This window comes from Calliphora vicina, chromosome 1, assembly GCF_958450345.1.
Source record: "Calliphora vicina chromosome 1, idCalVici1.1, whole genome shotgun sequence".
In the NCBI taxonomy this organism is placed as follows: Eukaryota; Metazoa; Arthropoda; class Insecta; order Diptera; family Calliphoridae; genus Calliphora; species Calliphora vicina.
Genome location: NC_088780.1, coordinates 105,522,229 through 105,543,842, shown reverse-complemented (window position 1 = coordinate 105,543,842; position 21,614 = coordinate 105,522,229). Strand labels below are relative to the sequence as shown.

The 21,614-nt window shown below is 32.3% G+C and overlaps 2 protein-coding genes across 2 annotated transcripts in view; one reads left to right on the top strand and one right to left on the bottom strand.

The window, feature by feature from the left end:
- Positions 1 to 2,249: 2,249 nt before the first annotated feature.
- On the bottom strand, positions 2,250 to 11,775 carry Pi3K92E (phosphatidylinositol 3-kinase 92E). Its single transcript, XM_065515392.1, has 10 exons — positions 11,438 to 11,775; positions 7,801 to 8,012; positions 7,061 to 7,714; positions 6,105 to 7,000; positions 5,113 to 5,319; positions 4,462 to 5,049; positions 4,091 to 4,397; positions 3,859 to 4,029; positions 3,672 to 3,791; positions 2,250 to 2,992 (listed from the first exon to the last, which is right to left on the bottom strand). The coding sequence occupies exons 2-10, from the start codon at positions 7,942 to 7,944 to the stop codon at positions 2,864 to 2,866; spliced, it is 3,216 nt and encodes a 1,071-aa protein (XP_065371464.1). The 5' UTR covers positions 7,945 to 8,012; positions 11,438 to 11,775; the 3' UTR covers positions 2,250 to 2,863.
- A 1,885-nt stretch (positions 11,776 to 13,660) lies between these two features.
- Lrrk (Leucine-rich repeat kinase) overlaps positions 13,661 to 21,614 on the top strand; it is a 12,703-nt gene continuing 4,749 nt past the window's right edge. Inside the window, exons 1-8 of the mRNA XM_065515391.1 lie at positions 13,661 to 13,788; positions 16,370 to 16,529; positions 16,626 to 16,791; positions 16,905 to 17,560; positions 17,621 to 17,881; positions 18,798 to 18,956; positions 19,017 to 20,579; positions 20,645 to 21,560. Of these exons, the coding sequence (XP_065371463.1) occupies positions 13,770 to 13,788; positions 16,370 to 16,529; positions 16,626 to 16,791; positions 16,905 to 17,560; positions 17,621 to 17,881; positions 18,798 to 18,956; positions 19,017 to 20,579; positions 20,645 to 21,560 (3,900 nt within the window). The 5' untranslated portion in view covers positions 13,661 to 13,769. The remainder of the gene's footprint in view (positions 13,789 to 16,369; positions 16,530 to 16,625; positions 16,792 to 16,904; positions 17,561 to 17,620; positions 17,882 to 18,797; positions 18,957 to 19,016; positions 20,580 to 20,644; positions 21,561 to 21,614) is intronic.

The following is a 21,614-nucleotide window of genomic DNA, read 5'->3' as shown; positions in this document are numbered from 1 at the left end:
ACCCAACACTATAAAAAAAGCTACTAGGGCAATATATGCCTGTCAGCGAATTATGGCTCATCTATATGGTTTTTAAGGGGTTAAAATATCTTGGGGTTACTTGATATGACTCTCACTTGGAATTCTCACTTACCCAACACTATCAAAAAAGCTACTTGGGCAATATATGCCTGCCAGCGAATTTTAGGTAAAACGTGGGGGTTAAAACCGAAGATGATTTACTGGTCTTTTATTACAGTTATAAGGCCAATAATAACATATGCTGTCTTGGCATGGTGGAATAAAGTGGAACAGATGACTGCGAGATCATTACTTGATAAGGTCTATCGCCTCATCTGTATTTATTTTACTGGGTCCATGAGAACTTGTCCCACTCATGCTCTGGGTACAATCCTACACATATTTTCTAATTTTTTTCTTTTGAAAATCATGATATATCTCTTGCTTTATATACCATTTTTAACATGTTTTTTAGAAATGTTGTTTGCATTGATACAAATTTGAAAAGTATACAACAAAATCAAATTTTTTCCAAAATTACAAGGTCCGTCCAATAAATTTTGATAGAGGAGACAAAAAAAAGACACGTGTATCGGCGTTTTGAAAGTTTACATCTGAATTTCATTTGAGGGAGGGTTAAAGTTCCCCACTCTGGCACATTCTTATTGTTAATCGTCATAAGATACCATGTGATCCTTACATTTTAGGTATAAAATGTGTTCAGTCGGATCAGCTATTTCTTAATAAATGCGAAATTAACCATAAGCTCTCTTTTGTTGTGTCTTATTTCTGACTTTCTGGTTGAATTTTCCGTTTTGGTGTATTCAGGGACTTATAGTAAAATTTCACGGATAATATTCAGGGACTTATAGTAAAATTTCACGGATAATATTTTTGCGGAACATTTTACCCCTTAAATCCCTGTTTTAATGGTGTTTGTTGCTCTTTATTAAAAGAAGGACAAAAAAAATACCCATGCCTTGGGGATTTAGAGGGTTAACATATTCTACAAAAATATTCTCCGTAACATTTTACATGACTTTGCTGAACACATTTTATACCTAAAATGTAAGGTATCTTATGACGATTAACAATAAGAATGTGCCAGAGTGGGGAACTTTAACCCTCCCTCAAATGAAATTCAGATGTAAACTTTCAAAACGCCGATACACGTGTCTTTTTTTTGTCTGCTCTATCAAAATTTATTGGTCGGACCTCGTTGTTGTTGTTGTAGCAGCAGTGTTTGCTGAGTTGACAGCCCTTGGCCGAGTGAACTCGGGTCATTCCGGTGCGTAGAACCGGTTGTCGTGGGATGTCGGACCTCGTAATTTTTTTTGGTGTTGTATAGTGTTATTGCTCATTGTTTGTTTAATCAATAAAATAGATATCCGAGTTAAGGCGATTAACATAGAATAAACGATTTTAAATAAATAATTTTTTTTAGGTAAACAAAATTAATTTTTTTTTTCAAAGTTGTTTTTTAATTTTTTAGAATTTTTTTAAAATTAAAATTTTTTGAAAAAAAATTTGTGAACAAAACGGGTTAAATAATATTTTTTCCGATTTTGACCCATTGTAGGTCCAACTTACTGTGGTCTTATATACGTCGTTGCAAAGGTCTTTGAAATATCTATCATTAGATATCCATATCTATATTAATGACTTAGTAATCCAGATATAGGTCAAAAATCGAGGTTGTCCTGGTTTTTTCCTTATATCTCAGCCATTTGTGTACCGATTTTCTCGATTTTAAATATCTACCGAGCCAGAAAAATTCCGGAGATATTGATGTATGAATCGTGTATGAAAGTAATTTGGGGGCTTCGGAAAGTTGATTTCAACAGACAGACGGACATGGCTTAATCCGACCCTATCCTTAATCCTTAATATAAGGATCCAGGATAGGGTCGGGAAATTACAAACGGAATGACAGTCTTATATATACCCTTCTCACGAAGGTATTGGGTATAAAAATTACTTTCTTTTCACACATACGGGTCATACAATAACAAAATACATGCAATACATTCTCATGAATTTGGTTTCTGACAATAGACTTAGGTTTTTGGTTCTCAGTTACCTATCTAGTTGTCATCTATGGCGAATAAGATTTAAAACATGAGCACTGCCTTACTGTAAGGATTTACCGCTACTCTACTTTCTATACTGTTTTATTGTGCGAAGTCATTGGTATCAGACATAACCACACTCCTCTTATCCTTACCTATTAAAATAATAAAACCATATAATTTTGTTTGTTTAATAATTAAAGTTATATTGATTTAAATTTATTAATATAAGTTCATTGTAATTTACGTAATTTTTTTGTTGTTGTTTGTATTTTTTTATTATTAAAATGTGGTTTTTATTTAATTCATAATGAAGTTGATTTATTTATTTTTGTTTCTTTAAAGTCTAAAGTTTTGTGTTGAACACTTTTATGTATTTTATTATTTTTTTACTTAATGCATGTTTTGTTTTTAATTTGTTTTATTTTTGTTTTGTTTGAAATTTTATCTATGAGGAAATTTTACAAATGAAAAACAATTAAATTTAATAAACGAAAAAAAATATCCAACAAAAAATTAGAATATTAGGAGTGAAAATAATAAAAATAAAAAAATATAATTATAATTAAAATTAAGAAGTAATAAAGAAAATAAACCAAAAAATTTTGTTTTTTTTTTGTTTAAATATAAGCACAATTAATTGTACAATTATGTATAATAGTCGATCGTATAGGATGTTAATTTTTGTTGTTGGTGTTGTTATTGTTAGTTTCTTTTTTCGAGATGATCATGCAGTATTTGTTGTGGGTAGGTGATTTGAGTTTGGGATTTTAAATATTTCTGTCGGTTTGTTTTTATTGTTTGTTATTTTTAGAGAAATTATGAGAAGCCCAGTTGAGTGAAGTTTTCCAGGAATTGGCTAAAGCCTCGCTAAATTTCGAACGGAAATGTTCAACAGCTTTTTCTTGACTATATTCTAAAACCTGAAATTGGAAAGAAAACAATTTAAATAAGTTTTATTTTCATAATTTTATGAAAATTCAAAGTTTAAGTTCGAAATTGACATATGTACGTTCATATCACTCAACACAGATTACACAGATACGATACAAATGATAGTTCTCAAAAAAGTAATATCGAACCGTATGATTATTTTCCCGTTCAACAACCCCTTTTCAATGATTGTGGTTGCAGAGTGAGAGAAAAAATAATGATTTTTTTTAAGTTTTTAAATTATGTATTTGGTTTTACAAAAAATTTCACCAATTTTTTTTTTTTATTATACAGAAAAAATTTAATATTTTTACTTTGTTCAGATTTTTTGAAAAATACCAATTTTTATTAAAAAAAATGTCAAATTGATTTGAGAATATTGACCAAATATTCGATTTCAGTTTTGGATTAGGCCAAAAATCCGCCTAATGCCAGTAGTCGATATTCGTTCAATTTATTATAGATGAAAAACAAAGATTAAGGAATTTTAAAGTACAAACATGTTTTGAATATAATTAATAGAACACAAACGTAATTTGTATCGTAAAATATCGAATATTAGATTCGAGTTCGGCATGAAAAACCCGGGTTCGGTCGAACTCTACTGATTTTTTATAGTGACTTAAGTTTAATTTATATTATGGTAAATAAAATAAAAGTTGAACTTACCAAAGTCTCTTTTAAATAATTTAAATCCTTTTCAGATGATAATTCGGGCAGACCCGTTGATATCATCATACTAAATAAGGAAAGTATAAGGCAGCCGTGTTTGCGTAAAACCAAAAATGCCTGCAACAAGAGAATAAAAAACAAAATTATAAAATAACACACTTACAAAAACCTAGTGTTGATTTACCTTTTCACACATATCTTGGAATAAACGAAATTCTTCAGCCATACGATCGGCACGACCCTTATTTATGACATACACAAAATCGTGTGTCAAAACAAATGGTACACGTTCTCGTCTAACGCCAAATTTCTCCTTGAAATGGCCTAATATGTGACCAAAATCAATATGGAAAAGCTGAAATAAAACAAATATATTTATTAAATGTGTAATTAAAACAAATTAGAAAAAAACTTACTTGACCATTACGTTTCACCATAATGTTATCTGAATGACGATCAGCTACACCCAAAACATATGTGGCTACACAATAACCAGCACAACTTAGCGTAAATTCTTTAACAGCTTTGTTCATTTCTTCTTCAGTTTTATTGTACTCCTTAAGCCAACTATATAAAGAGCCTTTTTTGAAGGGCGAGGTGGCCGAAAACATACCCTTCTCCTTTTGTATGTTGGCTATAGTTTCGGCATTGAGTACAACCTCAATCATACCCAAGCGACGCTCCATACTAATGCAATTGTATATGTTCATGCGGAAATCCATGCTAAATATATGTAAAATAAACTTTTGTTACGAACAACTTTTTGTTCAATTTACATCATTCTTACCCTTCATTTTTCCACAATTGATCCATAACTCTTAGCATTTGTAGTGTTAGCATGTCCTGTCTTAAGTCATCACCATTTTTAAAGATTATATAAATATCGTTACAGTTTTGATCGGCATTTTCGAATACAATCCATAGCGGGCGCATTTTTGAGTCCATAACTTTGCATTTTTCGGGCTTAACGCCCTTACAGCGAAAGCTGGGATTCAAGGGATTCTGTATGCTTTGGAAGACACCACTATTTCGCTGATTGCGCAAAAAGTCTTGTAAGAGATTTCTTACTTTTTCCTTGCTGCCCTTTTTTGCCAGCACCGAACCCTGTTTCAGTTTCTCTAAAACATGCAACTGTTTGCGCAGCAGCGGTACATGAGGTTTACAACCTTTGAGATAGGCCTCAAGCAATAGACCGAAACGAGTTTGCATTGAAGGCGTTTGCATTTCAGAGCGTAAATGCCAAAAGAAATAGTGTCCGATGCGTTGATTGCGCAAAGCTCGCTCTAGGACAAAGGTGGTGAGTGCACAATCCAAATAAGATTCATGTTTCATGGCCTGTACCAATTGCAGCAGATACAGTAAAAGCTCTTCGTCTCTGTTGGTTGTTTAAAAATTTGTTTCATTTATTCACGTTTGCTCACAACTTATGTATACTTACTTTAAATTGTTTAGACAACGAATGGCAAAATTTCGCACTGCCGGATCTGGATAAGCATAATCTAGTAATTCTAAAGAACGTTCTACTGATATTGTAGGCCATTCCTTAAGCAAATGCCACATTTCGGCCACCTCATCACGTTCATTCCAGTTAACACAATGCAGCAGGATAGAAAGCTCTTCGGGTTCATCTTGTTTAATAGCATATCTAAAATATGTTAGGTAATTGTTAATAAGTATTCGTATTTACAGTTAAAAAATATTGGACTGCTGGAAGACTATTTGGAGGTAAAAAAACTTCAAACTAACTTTTTTTTTCTTGGACCAGCACTCAGGGGATGACCCCTAGGAAAATAGGTTATGGGAGGAAGGATAGAGGTAGTAGTGTTTGTGGACATTTGATTTGAATTTTCCCGTATTGAAAGACTTCATGAGGAAGCTTATTCCACATACGGTCAGTACGACTAAAGAACCAATTTTCCCTGTAATATGTTGTGCGATCCACTGTCCAGTCGACAACGAATTGATGTGCCCTTGCCTAAGAGCGTGTGTTGCGTAAAAAACTACGGGTTTCGCGAAAAGTTCCCTAATTTCAGCAGAGCACATACCATTGTAGTATCGGTAGAACAGTGAAACACAACCCACATTTCGATAATGTTCCAGTGAGTCAATAGAGCTGGATAGCCTACTGTCACCGATAAGAATCTTCGCCCTCTCCTGTACGCGGTCGAGTAACTCCAAAATAGACTTCGAAGCACCGATCCACACATGAGAGTTCTATTCCATTTTGGGTCGGATATAAGTGGTGTAAATAGTAAGTAGATCAGATGGATTTAAATATGCCAGGACTATACCCGATATATTACTGTATCTATCATATTTGTAAGTTATTTGAGGGCTTTCAAATTTTGTTTTCAACATACATAATTTCCATATACAAATGTGGAAATTACAAACGAAATGGTACACTTATTCATATGTATATAAACTTACCTCTTCTCCCATATATCATTGCGATCTTGATCGTGCATTTCATAAAGTTTATTAATAGTACGTGAATACTGTGATAAAACTTTGCTAACGGTAGCCGCCGCATCCTGGGACGATCCGCGACTTAGGGGCTCTTTGCAAGCGGCTAAATTGGAGGCATATTGCAGAACTGTCTCTTCCGAAGGATACTGTATATTTTCGTAACCGTAATTATGGAATGTCAGTTGCACCACAGCACACTCATCTTTACGTGGATTTGGTTCGATCGTGCCCAACGGATGGAATATTTCATCCGACTGTATGTCATCGGCATACGTCCAGGTGTGTAGTGTTACGCAGCCCGTTTTTAATTGATGTTTGTAATCGAACAGTGTAGTATTGACCCAGGCCAACGAATTCACATTTACATTGCCATCTTTTAGTATTGTATTCTCTTTGCTAGTGTTGGATGATTTCTTGGAGCGTGATGTCTTTGTCACTTCATAGACGACCATACAGAGTCTAGTCATGCGTGGCAAGTTTTGCAGGGGAATATCTAAGACTATGTCCTTGTCAAAGGTAAATGAACGATTATTACTGCTGGCTATATCGACTGAATGTTGAGCACACAACTTGTGTTCGCCGTGATAGAGGCCGATGTGTACACCCACCTTAATGCCACGCGCCAAATCACAGTTCACATTATCAATGCGGTGCAGTCGTAGACGAAAGTGATCATCGATTTCCCATGAGTTTTTCATTTTTCTCTTTACCATTTCATTCGATTGATGGCGCAGACTTTCGGGTTTTGGTGGTCTCTTAGGGGCAGCATTTAATTCCTGTTTATAGCTAATGTATGAAGGTAGGGTATGTATGGGTTTGAGTACAACATTTGGAACATCTGAACCAGAAAGGCTTTCCTGTGTTTAATGAAAATTAATAAATAAAAATGTATTAAACGTTTATTTTATTTAACTTACCTGTATATAAATAAACTGTATTAGCGGATATTCACCAAACAAGTATTCGTCTCGACCACGCACTTTCAATATGTAGTCAGAGGCGCGATCGCTAACTTTTATTTGAGATTTACGTACTTTCGACAGGACCATTTCAACCAGTGTTCGTGGGGTATGCTGATCACTGACCGAGATCGTGAATGAGGTCTCATCATTTTCCAACTTAACAACAACTAAAAAATTTGAATTACGAAAACGTGTACGAATTATCTCTGGCATAATGGGATTGTTGGCCAAACGTAGGGGATGCTCGTACAGCAATTTTTCTGCCCAACTATACTTGGAACGTTCCAGTTCGATTTCATCGCAGAGCAGTGTCATTTTTCGACGAAAATTATCCTCTTCGGGACTGCGTTGGGCACTGTAGTCTTCGAATGATTTACCAATCATATTACTGACCAATTTCGACAATTCATAATCGCTGGAAATGGCAGTCGTATCACTACGTTCGCCCAAGCGTAAAAGGCAAAAATAAGGCTGGACTTCACACAAACGTTTTGTTTCATCTGTAAACGGCTCGACAAGAGCAATGGCCGATATACCACTGACCTCATAATCACAAGCATCTTTAATCAGATTGTGAAGTGGATAGTTTTTTGATTGTTTAACCATTTCCTAAGGTAGAATAAATAATATATTTGTGTTTTTAATTGTTATATATTTGTTATTTTTTTATTTTTTTTTTTTAGTATTATATTTACCGTTTTTATTTCTCTAATAGTGGCAGTAGCGGGTACATGCAAAGTCAGAAATATGCCATTCGGTAGAAAACATTTGAGTTCCACATCTGGGGGATCATTCTTCCAGGTGTCTATTGAAAATGAAGGGCCTGCCAACGGTGCCATTTTCTATTTATACAAAATTTGGCAAGACGTTGGCTTTTACGAATAATATTGTTAAACCAATAAAGTTGCTAAAAAAAAATAAAACATAGAAATTTAAAATTTTCGTTAAATAGAACAAAATTCAGAACAAAATAGTTGACAACACTTTTCTTTTGAAATCTATGAAACCGACCTTAATTGTTCATTATTTCTTAAGTGTTTTTGATAGTAAATAATTTTGTATCAATGACGCTACTAGCAACAAAACTGCAAAATTTCAGAATCCAAGGTATATATCTTAATTAGCTATAGTTTCCTAAAGTTGAAAAATATTCACATAGTATGTATGTATTTATATTCAGGATTGGTCTAGTGTGTCTTTTTTTATATTATGTACTATAAATAAAAATATATAAATTTTGAAGTCAACATTTTGGTTATTTTATTAGTCCCGGTCCACACTGTGAAACATTTGCTGCAAAACATTTGAGTTTGTCGATGAAAGGGGAAAGAGGAATGAAAAAGGGAACTTTGTTTCATGTACATGAAGTTTTTGTTGAGTATGTCATCCACATTTATTCGTTCGTATTCGTACTGTACAGAAATGTCAAAAACTGAAAAGCAAAAACTTCACTGTGTGGACACGAATGCAGTTTCAAAAGAGAATTTAAAAATGTTTTGCAGCAAATGTTTCACAGTGTGGACCGGGACATACATACATAAATTCATAAATAGAAATAAGTAAAAACAAGTAAGGAACTATAGTCGGTCAAGCTAGCCATATAGAAGATTATATTTGAGCTATGACTAATAAGGAGCAGTCGCCATAAAATTAGGTGGCATGTCTTTTGTGTATATGAAACTTATTTGTGTTGAATTTTATTTGAATACTCGTTAAAATTTACTTAAGTTTTTTTTTCGCTAACAAGGACCCTTTGTTTCTGAATAGTTATATTTATATATCTTTTATACAGTGGTGGCCAGCTATTTAAGACAAATACTTGAATTTTTTTCATCAACTGAATTTTAAGTGCGATAGAGCCAAAACAAAAGTATCTAAGGGTGTGAAATTTATTATTAATATTTCTAGTTTCTCAAAAGTGTTTGGAAAAATCGGTACAACATATATGGACAAAGATATGTGGAAATACGTTGACCCACCTCAGCGAACATCCGCTGTTAATAACATGTTATGACCGAAACTAATGGAACTAAAAATACGAAATTTGGTTCGAATATTTTATAATAATAAAAATATATGTATGTAATGATATAAATGTTAGAAAATATGTTTATTTAAAAAAAAAAAAAATGTTGGTCAAGTTGTAGAAAAATCTTATGTGTTCGTGGTGAATATGTATGATTTGACACAGTTGAATAAAACACACTTGTGTGTTAAAACAGTCCTCATGCATACATATTTGTGGAAATATTTGAAAAAATAATTGACAATAATTGACAATTGGCTGGGAGGCCATAGTTTTTAATTTTATTATGTTTTGTAATCATCAAGGCAAGGATTTTCATGCACTAAACAATTAAAAATATGCGCTAAAAATTACAGAAATATGCAATAAAAACAAGTTTTTAATTTGAAATATATTTATTAATAAACGAAAAATATAAATTTCCCTAATCGTAAATAACTTATATGGGGGCTAGGAGAAATAATAGACCGATTCTAACCAAATTCAGTAGATTTCGTCCTTGGAGCAATAGAAAAGATTGTACCAAATTTTTTCGAATTATCTTTGACAAAAAGACACGATTTCGTTGCATCATATGTATACATCCGACGGTAAATGCAGGTGTTATCGAATTACTTCGTTAGCAAAAGTTTAATGATTTCTTCCAAGCATTCATTTTCTGACATTAGGTTGGATAAATACTAGAACGGAATACTTGAGGTACATGGCCCTTATAGCAAAACATTGGTCTTCCCAAGACAAAAATATTGATATATCATATTTTAAGATCCGATAAAGATATAACGAAAAACATAAAAAGGCGACCCCTAATGTTCGTAACAGTCTTGCAGAAATACATTATATTAGGGGGTGTACGGGGATTTTTTTTGAAAGAAAATTAAATATGCAATAAAATGGAAAAATATGCTAATATTTGCATTTAAAAGAAAAATATGCATTTATAACAAAATATGCAAAAATATTCAACAACAAATCGGTGCCATTTTGTTGCAAATTCTTCGATTCGGAAAGATAAATGTCAAAAGTGATTTTGAGTTACTGACTACAAACATGCATTTACATAGAAATCCTTGCCCTGGTAATCATAAATAATTTGTTATACTCTGTAGTATTTACTATTAGTATTAATATGAATGTATTAGTATTAATGTTATTGGCCAAATGCGGCTTTCAAATATTACAATAAATTAAAAAAAAATGATTTTCGGAAGTGAGCCTTATATGGGAGCTATGACTAATTAAGGAACGATCGACCCCACTATGGTGGTGTATGGTATACAAATTTGTTACCAAATATTTACATATTTTGCAAAATCTACATGATAATTCCCAAATCTGTATACCTATACCTATATATTGCACAGATGTGCCAGATATAGTTTTAAGATTTGAAAAGATAACATTTCTCAACATTTTAAGAAAAACTTTTAAATACCTAGTAGTTGTTTTTTATAAATACAGTAACTAATTTCACAATAAAAATTATGAAAAAAAAACTTTTTTTGTTTTTTCAATAAGCTTTTTAAAAACATCTAATTTTTTAAGTTTATAATTTTTTATAAAAAGCTTGTTTCACAACAAAGTTTTTTTTTACAAAAAAGTGTTTAATGAAAAAAAAAAATTATTAAATAGAATTTTTCCTCTAACATTGGCTATTTATATCATGCACCACAGGAAAACAAACATATGTGATGAAGACAGTCGCTAAAAAAAAGGTGCGCAACAATTTGAATCGTAATGATAACAGATGCAATATTTTGAGAAAATTACTTAGTAATAAAAATATTTTCTCCATTTTTTAATTAAAATATAATTTTAAAAATAAAAATTTTAAACGCAATTACTTGAGGTCCAATATAAAAACAAACTTTCTACAAAACATAAACAATTGTACTCTCAACATGTAAAAATATGACGAATATTTGAAAAAAATCCTTTATGCCGCATGTGCGCTAAAATAAACCACATAGTTCGTACAAACATACAAAATTACTTAGTACTTCTTCAATAATAGTCTTGTAGTAAATACAAAATGAAAACTATTTTATTCCCCCCACTCACTCTTTATGAACAAAAACAAAAAACATGTAATAAAAACAAAACCCTTTTAACGTTTGTAAGTGTACTTTGATAAAGCAGCGCTGCCGACGTCGCGTATCTAGACGTCGTCGCCAAAAGTTTAATGTCGCACCCAAACTAATGAAAAAAAATACACACTCATCTTTAATTCATTGGAAACCCAATCTAACACTTTAACTCTTCGCTACAAATAATGCTATTTTTTAATTAATACAGATCACACTCACCTTATTTTGTTAATATCCTTTCTATATGGTTTGTTGGAAAAAATTTGGCCAACGGAACAGAAAATTCCTTTCTATTTTTTTTTACTCCAAACTGAACAAGTAGAGCGCAACCTCACTGTTTTCTAAGAATTTTTTCTGACTTGTTTTTCACTTAACAATTTGTAGCTTATTTTTACAAGAATTATTTAAACTCATATTGAATATGGAATTTGCGTAGAAACACTTAAAATTCTTTGATAATTTTACTAATTTTTGATAACTTTTTCTAGCGGAAAAAAGAATAATAAACTTTTTTTCGTGGATTTTTCTTCTTTTCAAGTATTTTTTATTTTTCTATTTGTCTACTTGCGTAGATTTATTGTAGTTTATTTTGTCTGACATTTTACCCGCACAGAGTTGCATTTACCAAATCGACGATTGTGTCAACGTTTTCAAAAAGCACTAAAACATAAAAATTTATAATTTTTTTTGAAGAATTATAGCACTATTCGAGAAAACGCCATATTTAGCCAGGAAAAGAACGGCAATGATTGATGATGTGGAATTTGTGTGTATGGATGGACGATCTTTTTTTATATATATACAAATAATCATTTTTTTTTTTATTAAAAATTGGCTAAAAAATAATTTTCAAAGTTGTGAAAATAATTGTGCACATCAATTGAGGTGAATAAAATTACACATCTAGTGACCCTAGGTCTCACGTAGCAATATTTATTGCTGCAATTGTCAAATTTGATTGCGTCAATAAAATTCGCGAATGTAGACTGCAAATTGCCATATGTAGCAATCCATTGCGCAATGATTGCTCTACTGATTGCCTGAGCAATTATTGCTAAGCAATAAGCTGTCAGTTCAGTTGTCATTAATGTAAAATTGCATCTTTCTATGATTCGGTGCGATTAATTCATAAATATTTAATTTATTTAAGATCCAATAGAAAAAAAAGCGTTTTCTCCACCTAAAGCAATCAGCAATCACTCTGCTGTTGTTCTGCCGACGTTATTGTTTGAGCTTAGCAATAAAAATTGCTACGTGGAGACTTAGGGTGAGGGAATCAGGACAACTAGAATTTTTTACTGCTAGCATTTTTTTCTGTTTATCAATATTTATAGAAATTCTGGTAAATCAATATTTTGTTACGATTTGTTAACGGTCTGTAACGTTATTTCTCAGCTATTATCATGTTATCAACATTTCCATTGGTGAAAACTTTTCCTTTTACACAATGTAGATGGCACTCTGTTATTAATATTGATGGGGAGTATGACAACATTAATGAAGCATTGGATGATCAATATAGAACAATCGAGTGTCCCCGCTAGATAATACCGGAAATATAGAATATAGTGGCAGCAGTTAATTTGTGAATCTTGATTTAGCCAACATCAAAATGGCTAATAATTTAAATATGTGTATTATAAAAGTGTATTTTTATAAAAACAGAGTGACTATCTAAAGTGTTGTTGTTTAAATTTTTTAAATAAAGTCTCGTTATAATTTTTAACGTATTTTATTAGCAATGTAAAAGAATCCGGTTTATTTAAAGGAAATAAACCACCATTTTGAAAATGTAAAAAGCTATCAATATAATGAAATTTTATCTTAAAATGTATTATAAAAAGGATAATTTTAAATATATTTAAATATATTGTTGAAATCAATTTTATAATAAGGGTGCCGTTTACATTTATATATCAAAACTTTGGAGTCCTATAACCATGGCGAATTTATTTTCAGGTAGTCCCAATACTACAAAAAATACAACTCTACAAAACAAGAACATGGATTCTTTTTTGGTAAAAATATTTTTTAGGTGTCAAAATTTACCTGAGTCAAAAATATTTCTTTTAGCACAGCAAAAATATGTATATATTTTCTCACTAGGGAAATTGTAATTTGCATTGGAACTTTGATAACGTTTGGCACACGCTCTCATAATAATAAATAAAATATGAAATATTTAAAATCATTTAACTATATTTTTTCACCACATTTTCCGTTATTATAATTATGTATATCGTATTGCTATTAACATCGTTGTAATTTCAAGTAGCGGTGTTTATAATATTGGCTATTGTGAATTGTTTACAGCAAATATATACCAAAGCTATGCCATACAAAAACTTAATATTTAGTAAAAATAAACATTTGGAGTTTTGAGATGAAAATTTTTGTTGACTATCCGCAAAAAGTGAAAAATATACGAAATAAATAGTTTAATTAGAAAATTATATGTTATTTGTTCAATACAATTATAAAAGTTTAAAAAAAAATTACAAATAGCTTGAAATAAAAGTGCAATATAGTGAATTTTTAACTAATAAAAAATATGAGTGACTCGGACGAGGGTGAGTTTATTTTGCAATTAATATTTAATTATGACGAAATAATATTATTGATTTTATATGGCTGTTCTGCATTAGTTGTGCATTTGTGATGACTTTTCTCCAGAGGTTTTGTGTAAATTTTGATAAATATAAGCCAACCAAAGTTGTTTTCATTGAGTTTTCACTTTTATTGGCTTTTAGCCATTTATTCGCAAGGGTTGCCAAGATCTGTAAATTAGAAAGAATTATGTGATAGCGAATAAGACGTAAAATTTAAATACCATATAAAGAAAATATTATAATTAATGTGTAATACCGGCCAGTCAAAATTGGAATTACGTATTTCGCTTCTTCAGAAAAACAAAAACGAAAATTTCTTTCGGATTTAAACCACATTCAAAGTGAAATTGATATTTCTTTATAATTATTGTTCTAATCGCAATAAAAGTTACGAACAGGCCTGATAGTGAACAGTTTTAATTAAAATATCAGATTGGCTACCAATTCAAAACGGTTAAAAGGAAACGCTAATTTGGATTATTTCTCATTTGGCAGTTATTTAGGTAACGGTAGCTTAGCGGTAACAGCATCTGCAGTTATTTCGTTAAAGGTATTTTAATAATAAAAGGTGGTATTTTATTATATTTAAAATTTTGTTGATTTCGTTAAACTCAATAAAAAACATTTTTTTATAATTAAATTCTTTATAGAATATCGGCAACGGTAGCTTTGCTTTAACAGTAGTTGTCTTGAAGTGTTAGCGGCAAAGTTGTTTTAAAATTTCTTGTTACTTATTGAAAATATAGCTAATATAATATCGGAAAGAACATAGATTTCGAAAAATATAAGTAAATTCCGAACTATGTATTTTGAATTTCGAAAAACGGAAAAAAACGTTTCTGTGAACTTATATGATTACATATATTTTCAGAAATGGTATCCTCAAACAGGCTAAACTTTCATTTTAGTAGGGAGCATCGATCCTTTATTTTTTATTTATATTCACATGACTTCTAAAATTAGATTTTTGAGAAGAAATTTTAAGTGTAATAAAGAATAATCTCTTATATCTAAAAAATTGTTGAACCGGGTTTGCTGATTTTCAATACCAACATTCATAAAAGCATAATGCAGGCATATAACAAATAACAGTTTCCTTATTTTTTATTTATTTTATTCATTCATGTAATGAAATGCCATACAAAAATTCATATTACATAGAAAATATCCTGAGCAAACAAATGCACTAATACTATACATTAAAACTAAGTAATTAATAATAAAATCTTCCCTAAACGGCTCACCAGCCATAACCAAAAAAAAAATAATAAAATCATCGATACAAAAAGCAATTAATAAGAAATAACCAGTCCTAATTAGTGGTGCATGTTAAGAATTGAAACAAGAATAACTAAAATAGCAAGTATAAAGTATAATAGTAAACTTATATCCCAGTTAGCTTCGGAAAGTTGTATTCAATGAATATATACAATTTCCTTAAATATAAGACCCTTATGAGTACAATACGGCCTTGTCACAATTATAGAAAAATCGCCTACATCATACAGTTGTATAAAGCTTTACGTAAAACCATGAAGACTTACAAATTTAACACATTTTCCAGTAAACATTTGTCTTTCTTATATAATAATCAAATTAAATAAATATCTTGTGCAAAAAACTAAATAATTTGCATAAAACCTATAAAGAAAACATATAGCAACAAGGCAGACTATGTTCCATATGGATGGATATATTAGATTATCATACCTAAGTGCCAAGTATCAATTACTTCCTGTTTTTCTATTTAATCTATAAAGCAAATGACATAAATTCAATTATAATATTAAAAATACCCCGCTCCAAGAGAGTACATACAATATTTATTATAAGATTTCCCTGAATAATGGAAACAAATAAATCTTGCTGTGCTTAGACCTCAATGCTGTAGTGCAACATGAGTTAAACGTGCAACAGATGGTTGCTTGGTTGAATGGATGGCTGTTTAGTTGTTTTGCCATTTAATGTGCGTGTCTTGCGCAGTTGTTGTTGCCATCCTCACCACAACTCTAAAGGCAATGGGTGGGTGGTTGTTTGGTTTTTGTTGTCATAAACAACACAATCCCTCGGCTGGACGACTGGTTTTATGAATGAAATCTAAGAAACAGTCTCATATAACATGTTGACAATTGATTTTTAACCAAATCCAACGATGGCATTTGATTTAACGAAAAACGAACGCAAACATTAGTTGGTTGAAATAACTGCACGGTTTAGGGTGTTGACTTGGGAGTACAGAATTAATTAGATTGGTAACGGAAGCATTTTTAGAGACATTTTTTGTATTGTATTTTTAAAAAATTATACTTGAATAAACTTAAAATCCACAGACACAATTAAACATTATTGAAAATGGATTGGAGTTTTGTTGAGAAACCAAAATCGGGTACAGAAACTGCTCTCGATGCTTGTGATTATTTTCTTGATGAGGTCATTGAAGTGACAAAATGTTTAGGTGAATCATTAGCATAAACATAGAACATAATAAAAATTTAAAGAATAAATATTAATCAGTTTGGTGTCAATTGTTTTTTATTTTAAGATGCCCGGGAACAGGTGCGTCTGATTAAACATCGTGAATTGAGACAAGCGGTTACTACGGGCGATGAACGAACTGTACGTGTTCTTTTGGAAGCTTTGGGTAGTGAGAGACAAATCATTGTCAATATGGCTCCGGGTGGTGCTAATACTTTGTTATTTTTGTAAGTTCTTTAATTCTTTATATTTATTAAACTTATTTTAAATGAGTATTTTGTTGTTTATATGTTTATATGTATGTATTTTTTTTATTATTTTAGAGCCTCTCAGTCTGGTTATGAAAGTATAACAAATCGTTTATTAGATGCTGGTTCGGATGGTCGTTCCCATACCGTAACAAAATATTCACCCTTGTATGCAGCTGTGCACCATGGTCATTATAATATTGCCAAAACTATGTTGGAAAAGTTTCCAGATTTGATACAGGTAAATAATAACAATTTAAATTATGAATGAAAAAACTATAAAATTCTGTACATCAGTGGTAAAGTACCGCTTAACGATATTTATTTTTGTTTATAACAATTTCACACTTCCAGCAACCCACTGTTGAAAAATGGCTTCCTCTACATGCGGCCTGCATTAATGGTCACATTGAATTGCTCGATTTACTTATCAATTTTCACTATCCCGAATACCTCTACTCAACATATCGCGATGAAGAAGGCGTATGGGAATGGCGTCTGGCCTACGATCCTAATGCTCAAGATGTCACCGGACAAACTAGTCTTTATATAGCCAGCATTTTGGGCAACAAAGCTCTAGTCAATGTTTTAGTTAAGTGGAAGATTAAAGCTCGCAAAACTTGTGCACAAAGTCCCCAAAGTAATCCCATAACACCAACACGTAAACGTATTTCCTTTGGTATACAAGCCATAATGTCGAAACTAAACATAAGTGGTGATGGAGAACAAGCGATTAAAGAAGAGTCTCTAGAATGTGAAAAATGTCCTATAAATGTTAATTTATTGTGTGGTGCAGCCCGGGAGACACCTTTATTGGCGGCGGTAAGAGGCGGATTTTTGGATGTGGTTACTGTGCTCTTGCAGAATGGTGCAAATCCAAATATTATTGCCAAACCGGTAGAGGATCACAATGATCCAAAGTGCAGTGAGGAAATCTATGGTCTGAGTAATGTTCCTATAGCGGAGGCATGTAAACAAAGATCTTTGCCCATGGTAGAGTTGTTGTTAAAGTAAGTTGATTGTTATTAAATGTATGATAATTGTTTAATGTTTAATGACTTTTGTTCAAGGTATGGTGCCCGAGACGATAATGGCTCGGCTTTAAGTGTGGCTGTTGCTTCAGAGGATGAATCTATTTTAAATTGCTTACTTGCCAAACGTGTCCACCCAGATTCTGATTATAAAATCAATAAAAAAGGCTTGCCTACACCTGTGGAAGTAAAAGTATTTCTGCCTTCTGCTACAAATATTTCCTATAGTACAATGTTTCCCAACACTCCGGTCATTATTGATTGGCACAACAATACCAATGTCCAATTGCCTTTTGTGAGGTAAGTGAAATAATATGGTTTTGTTTTAAAGGATTTAGATTTTCAGGTTTTATTTCCAACTTATCGCAAACTAAAGTACTTAAAAATTCATTTTGTGAAAGTGTCTTGTTTTTTAACGTCTATAAAACATTTAGAGTTTTGTTAAGAAATATAAATAACAATGCCATTTGTGCTATATTATATACGATATTTGCAATCTTTCTGGCGAGAACTTCAGAACTTCGTACTGTCGGATATTCTCTTTGAGCGCATCCATAGTTAGTGGTTCAAAAAACAAATTATAGTCTGTACTCATTGATTATGGTTCTCCGTCGTTAATTTTCATGGGAGCTTGTATTCCTAGTTCTTAAGAAACTGCAAAATAAAGCTATGAACTATATGCCAACGATTTTAGGATACATAAAGCTACAAATAATGCCACGAAAAGATGCCTATTCTACAAAGGATTACAGTTGTTTAACACATTACCACCAAGTGATGTAAAAAATTAAAGAAATATTAATGTATTTAAGAGAAATTGTGTTTTTTTGTGAAAAATAATGTATATCAGAGCCTTTAAAAGTAATATGAATCAAATTGTTATATAGTTATAAGATAAAGTATTTAAAATACTACTAAATAAATAATAACCAAGAAATGACAAAACATATAATATTTGTATAATAAACAATACACTACTACTAACTAGTACTAAATATAAACAAAATATACAATACTTTTTAATTAAAACATTTTCCATTGTAGTTCTGCAAAGAATTTAAAACAATTTGGAAGCCTTAAAATGTGTAACAATTCAAATCATTTTACAAATACCGCACTTGTTTTACATTTTTTAATCTTCACAGAAAATAAAATACACTATTGCTTGTCTTTATAAAAGCTGTTTTATTCATTTCCGTTTATATTTTTCTTTCAGGGTCAATTGGATGGTTAATGGTGTTTTACAATTAAATCCGAAACTTCAAGGTCACCCTAAAATCACGGAGGTGGCTTTAACCGCCATAACACGCATTGATTTTTCTCACAATCACCTTATTAGCTTGCCAATAGAGATTTTTGGTTTGGTTTCTCTAAAGTAAGTAAATGTTCAACATATTTTTCCTCTACGTCGCTAATTCTTTTAATATATCTTTAGATATTTAAATGTAGCACAAAACAAAATAACACAATTGCCAACACCTCTCGCTAATACCCCGGGAAGCCGGGCTTCCTATTCATTGCCGGTTTTAGAAGAATTCTATATACAAGATAATCAATTGATAACGATACCCGCTGAAATGTTTCATTTGCCAGCATTGGCCATATTGGATATATCGAATAATAAGCTGCAAGAAATGCCCTTTGATATGTGGAAAGCTCCTAAATTAAGGGAACTAAATATTGCCTTTAATTTGCTAAAAGACTTGCCCGTACCACCCATGCAAACCTCATCGTCACAATTGAGTTTGGATAAATTGGACTTGGAACCCTTTTCCAATTTTGACGTCTATGGCAATGATAATAAAAATAAGACCCGCATTCTAACACTACAGCCCTTGGTGCACCGAAATATATGGTCTTCTAGTTTAGAGATCACAGACAACGATATGAAATGGAATGAATCGAAGAAGGAAGAAGGTGTTTCACAGCTCAACAGCTTGAATATAGCCAATAATTTATTTACTAGCATACCGGCAGCATTGCCCTGCTTGGCCGTCAATTTGACACGTCTGAATATGTCCTACAACAGTTTGCGCTCCATGGGTCATGTCACCAGTTATCCCGCTACTCTCAAACAATTAGATTTAAGTCATAACGAAATATCTTGCTGGCCCAGTCTGCCTCGCATTACAGAATCAGATCCTCATCTTTTGTGCTACAGTTTTGTGGCTCAAAACCAAGGTGGTGAAAATGATGAAATACCTTCATTTGCCAAACATAATCCGAATAATCCCAAATCCTCATCGTTTAGAAGTACCGTATTAAAAAGTGTTTGTCGACATAGAAGACACTTGCGTTTAGAATCATTGAGGACTTTGATTTTGGCCGACAATCTATTGACACGCATACAATTGTCCACGGATGATGTGACAACGCTGTTCAATGATTCCGATGATTCAGATTGGAGTGTGGTGGGCTTAACTAAATCCAAACTCATATTTCCCAATCTCTCCATGTTGGATATTAGCAATAATTGTCTCAAAGAAATACCCACTGCATTACATGAACTCACCAGTCTTAGTGTTTTAAATATAAGTGGCAATGTGAATGTTATGGATTTACCTCCCCATTTGGGTCTACTAACACGCCTGTGGAATCTTAACACACGTGGATGTCTTTTGCAGGATCCGCTCAAGTCCATGATTGAAAGTAAAAAGTATAAAACTATGGATATCATAGGCTATTTAAAATCGATTTATGAAGATGCTCAACCCTATGCTCGCATGAAATTGATGGTGGTTGGAGTTCAAGGTATAGGTAAAACCACACTACTAGATCTATTGCGACAGGGTGTAGGCTCTCAAAGATCTAGAGCTTCGGAAAATCACTGGGCTAAACGGATGGGTCATACTAAGAACTTGTCAAAGTCTCAAAAAGGTGGCAATATTTCTACAGTGGGTGTTGATATTGGTACGTGGATTTGTGAGAAGAGAAAAAAGGCTCCTGGCTCTCATGGTCCGGTAATGTTTCGCACTTGGGATTTTGGTGGACAAAAAGAGTAAGACTTTATTTATTAATTGCTTAATTGGAGAAGTAAGTGTAAATATTTTCTTTCATTTCTAGATATTATGCCACCCATCAATATTTTCTCTCTAAGCGTAGTCTGTATTTAGTTTTGTGGAAAATCACCGATGGCCACAAAGGTCTGGCTGAGATTCTGCAATGGCTGGGCAACATACAAGCCAGAGCTCCCAATTCTCCAGTCATTATAGTGGGCACATATTTCGATGCGGTGGGTGAAACATTTTCCGCCGAAAAAGCCGAGGAATTGCAACAAATCATTAGGGAAAAATTCATTGCCATACCAGATGCTGAGAAAATTGGTCTACCTCGTGTTATAGACTCTATAGAAATAAGTTGTCGAACGATGCATAATATACGCCTTTTGGCAAATATTATCTATGATACCGCCTTTATGTTAAGATCACCTGGTTCCAAGGAGCCACTACTACTACAGAAAATACCCGCTAGTTATATTGCCCTGGAGGATATTGTCAATGTTATTTCGTGCAATCTGAGAGGAGCCGGCTTAGATCCTGTTTTAGATGCCGAAAACTATAGAAAACTAGTGACCGAAGAAATGCGCTTGCACAACTATAAAAGTTTTCGTGATTCGTCGGAACTTAATCAAGCCACCATGTTTTTACACGATAATGGTGTGATCTTGCACTATGATGATGCCACTTTGAGAGACTATTATTTCCTAGATCCTCAATGGCTGTGTGATATGCTGGCTCATGTGGTAACGGTTAGAGAAATTAATCCATTTGCTCGTACCGGCATAATGAAATTGGATGATCTAAATTTACTATTTCGCAATACGAATAGTCAGCAGGGTATGAATGCTAATCGCTCATATATAGTTAGCCTTTTGAATAAATTTGAAGTGGCTCTAACATGGGATTCCAGGACACTATTAATACCCTCGCTGTTGCCACAAAATGAGGATGTGACACCCAATACGGGGACAGTTGTTAAGGTAATAATTCTGCAGTTGTAGTGAATGTTTATATGTACTTACTTTGTCTTATTT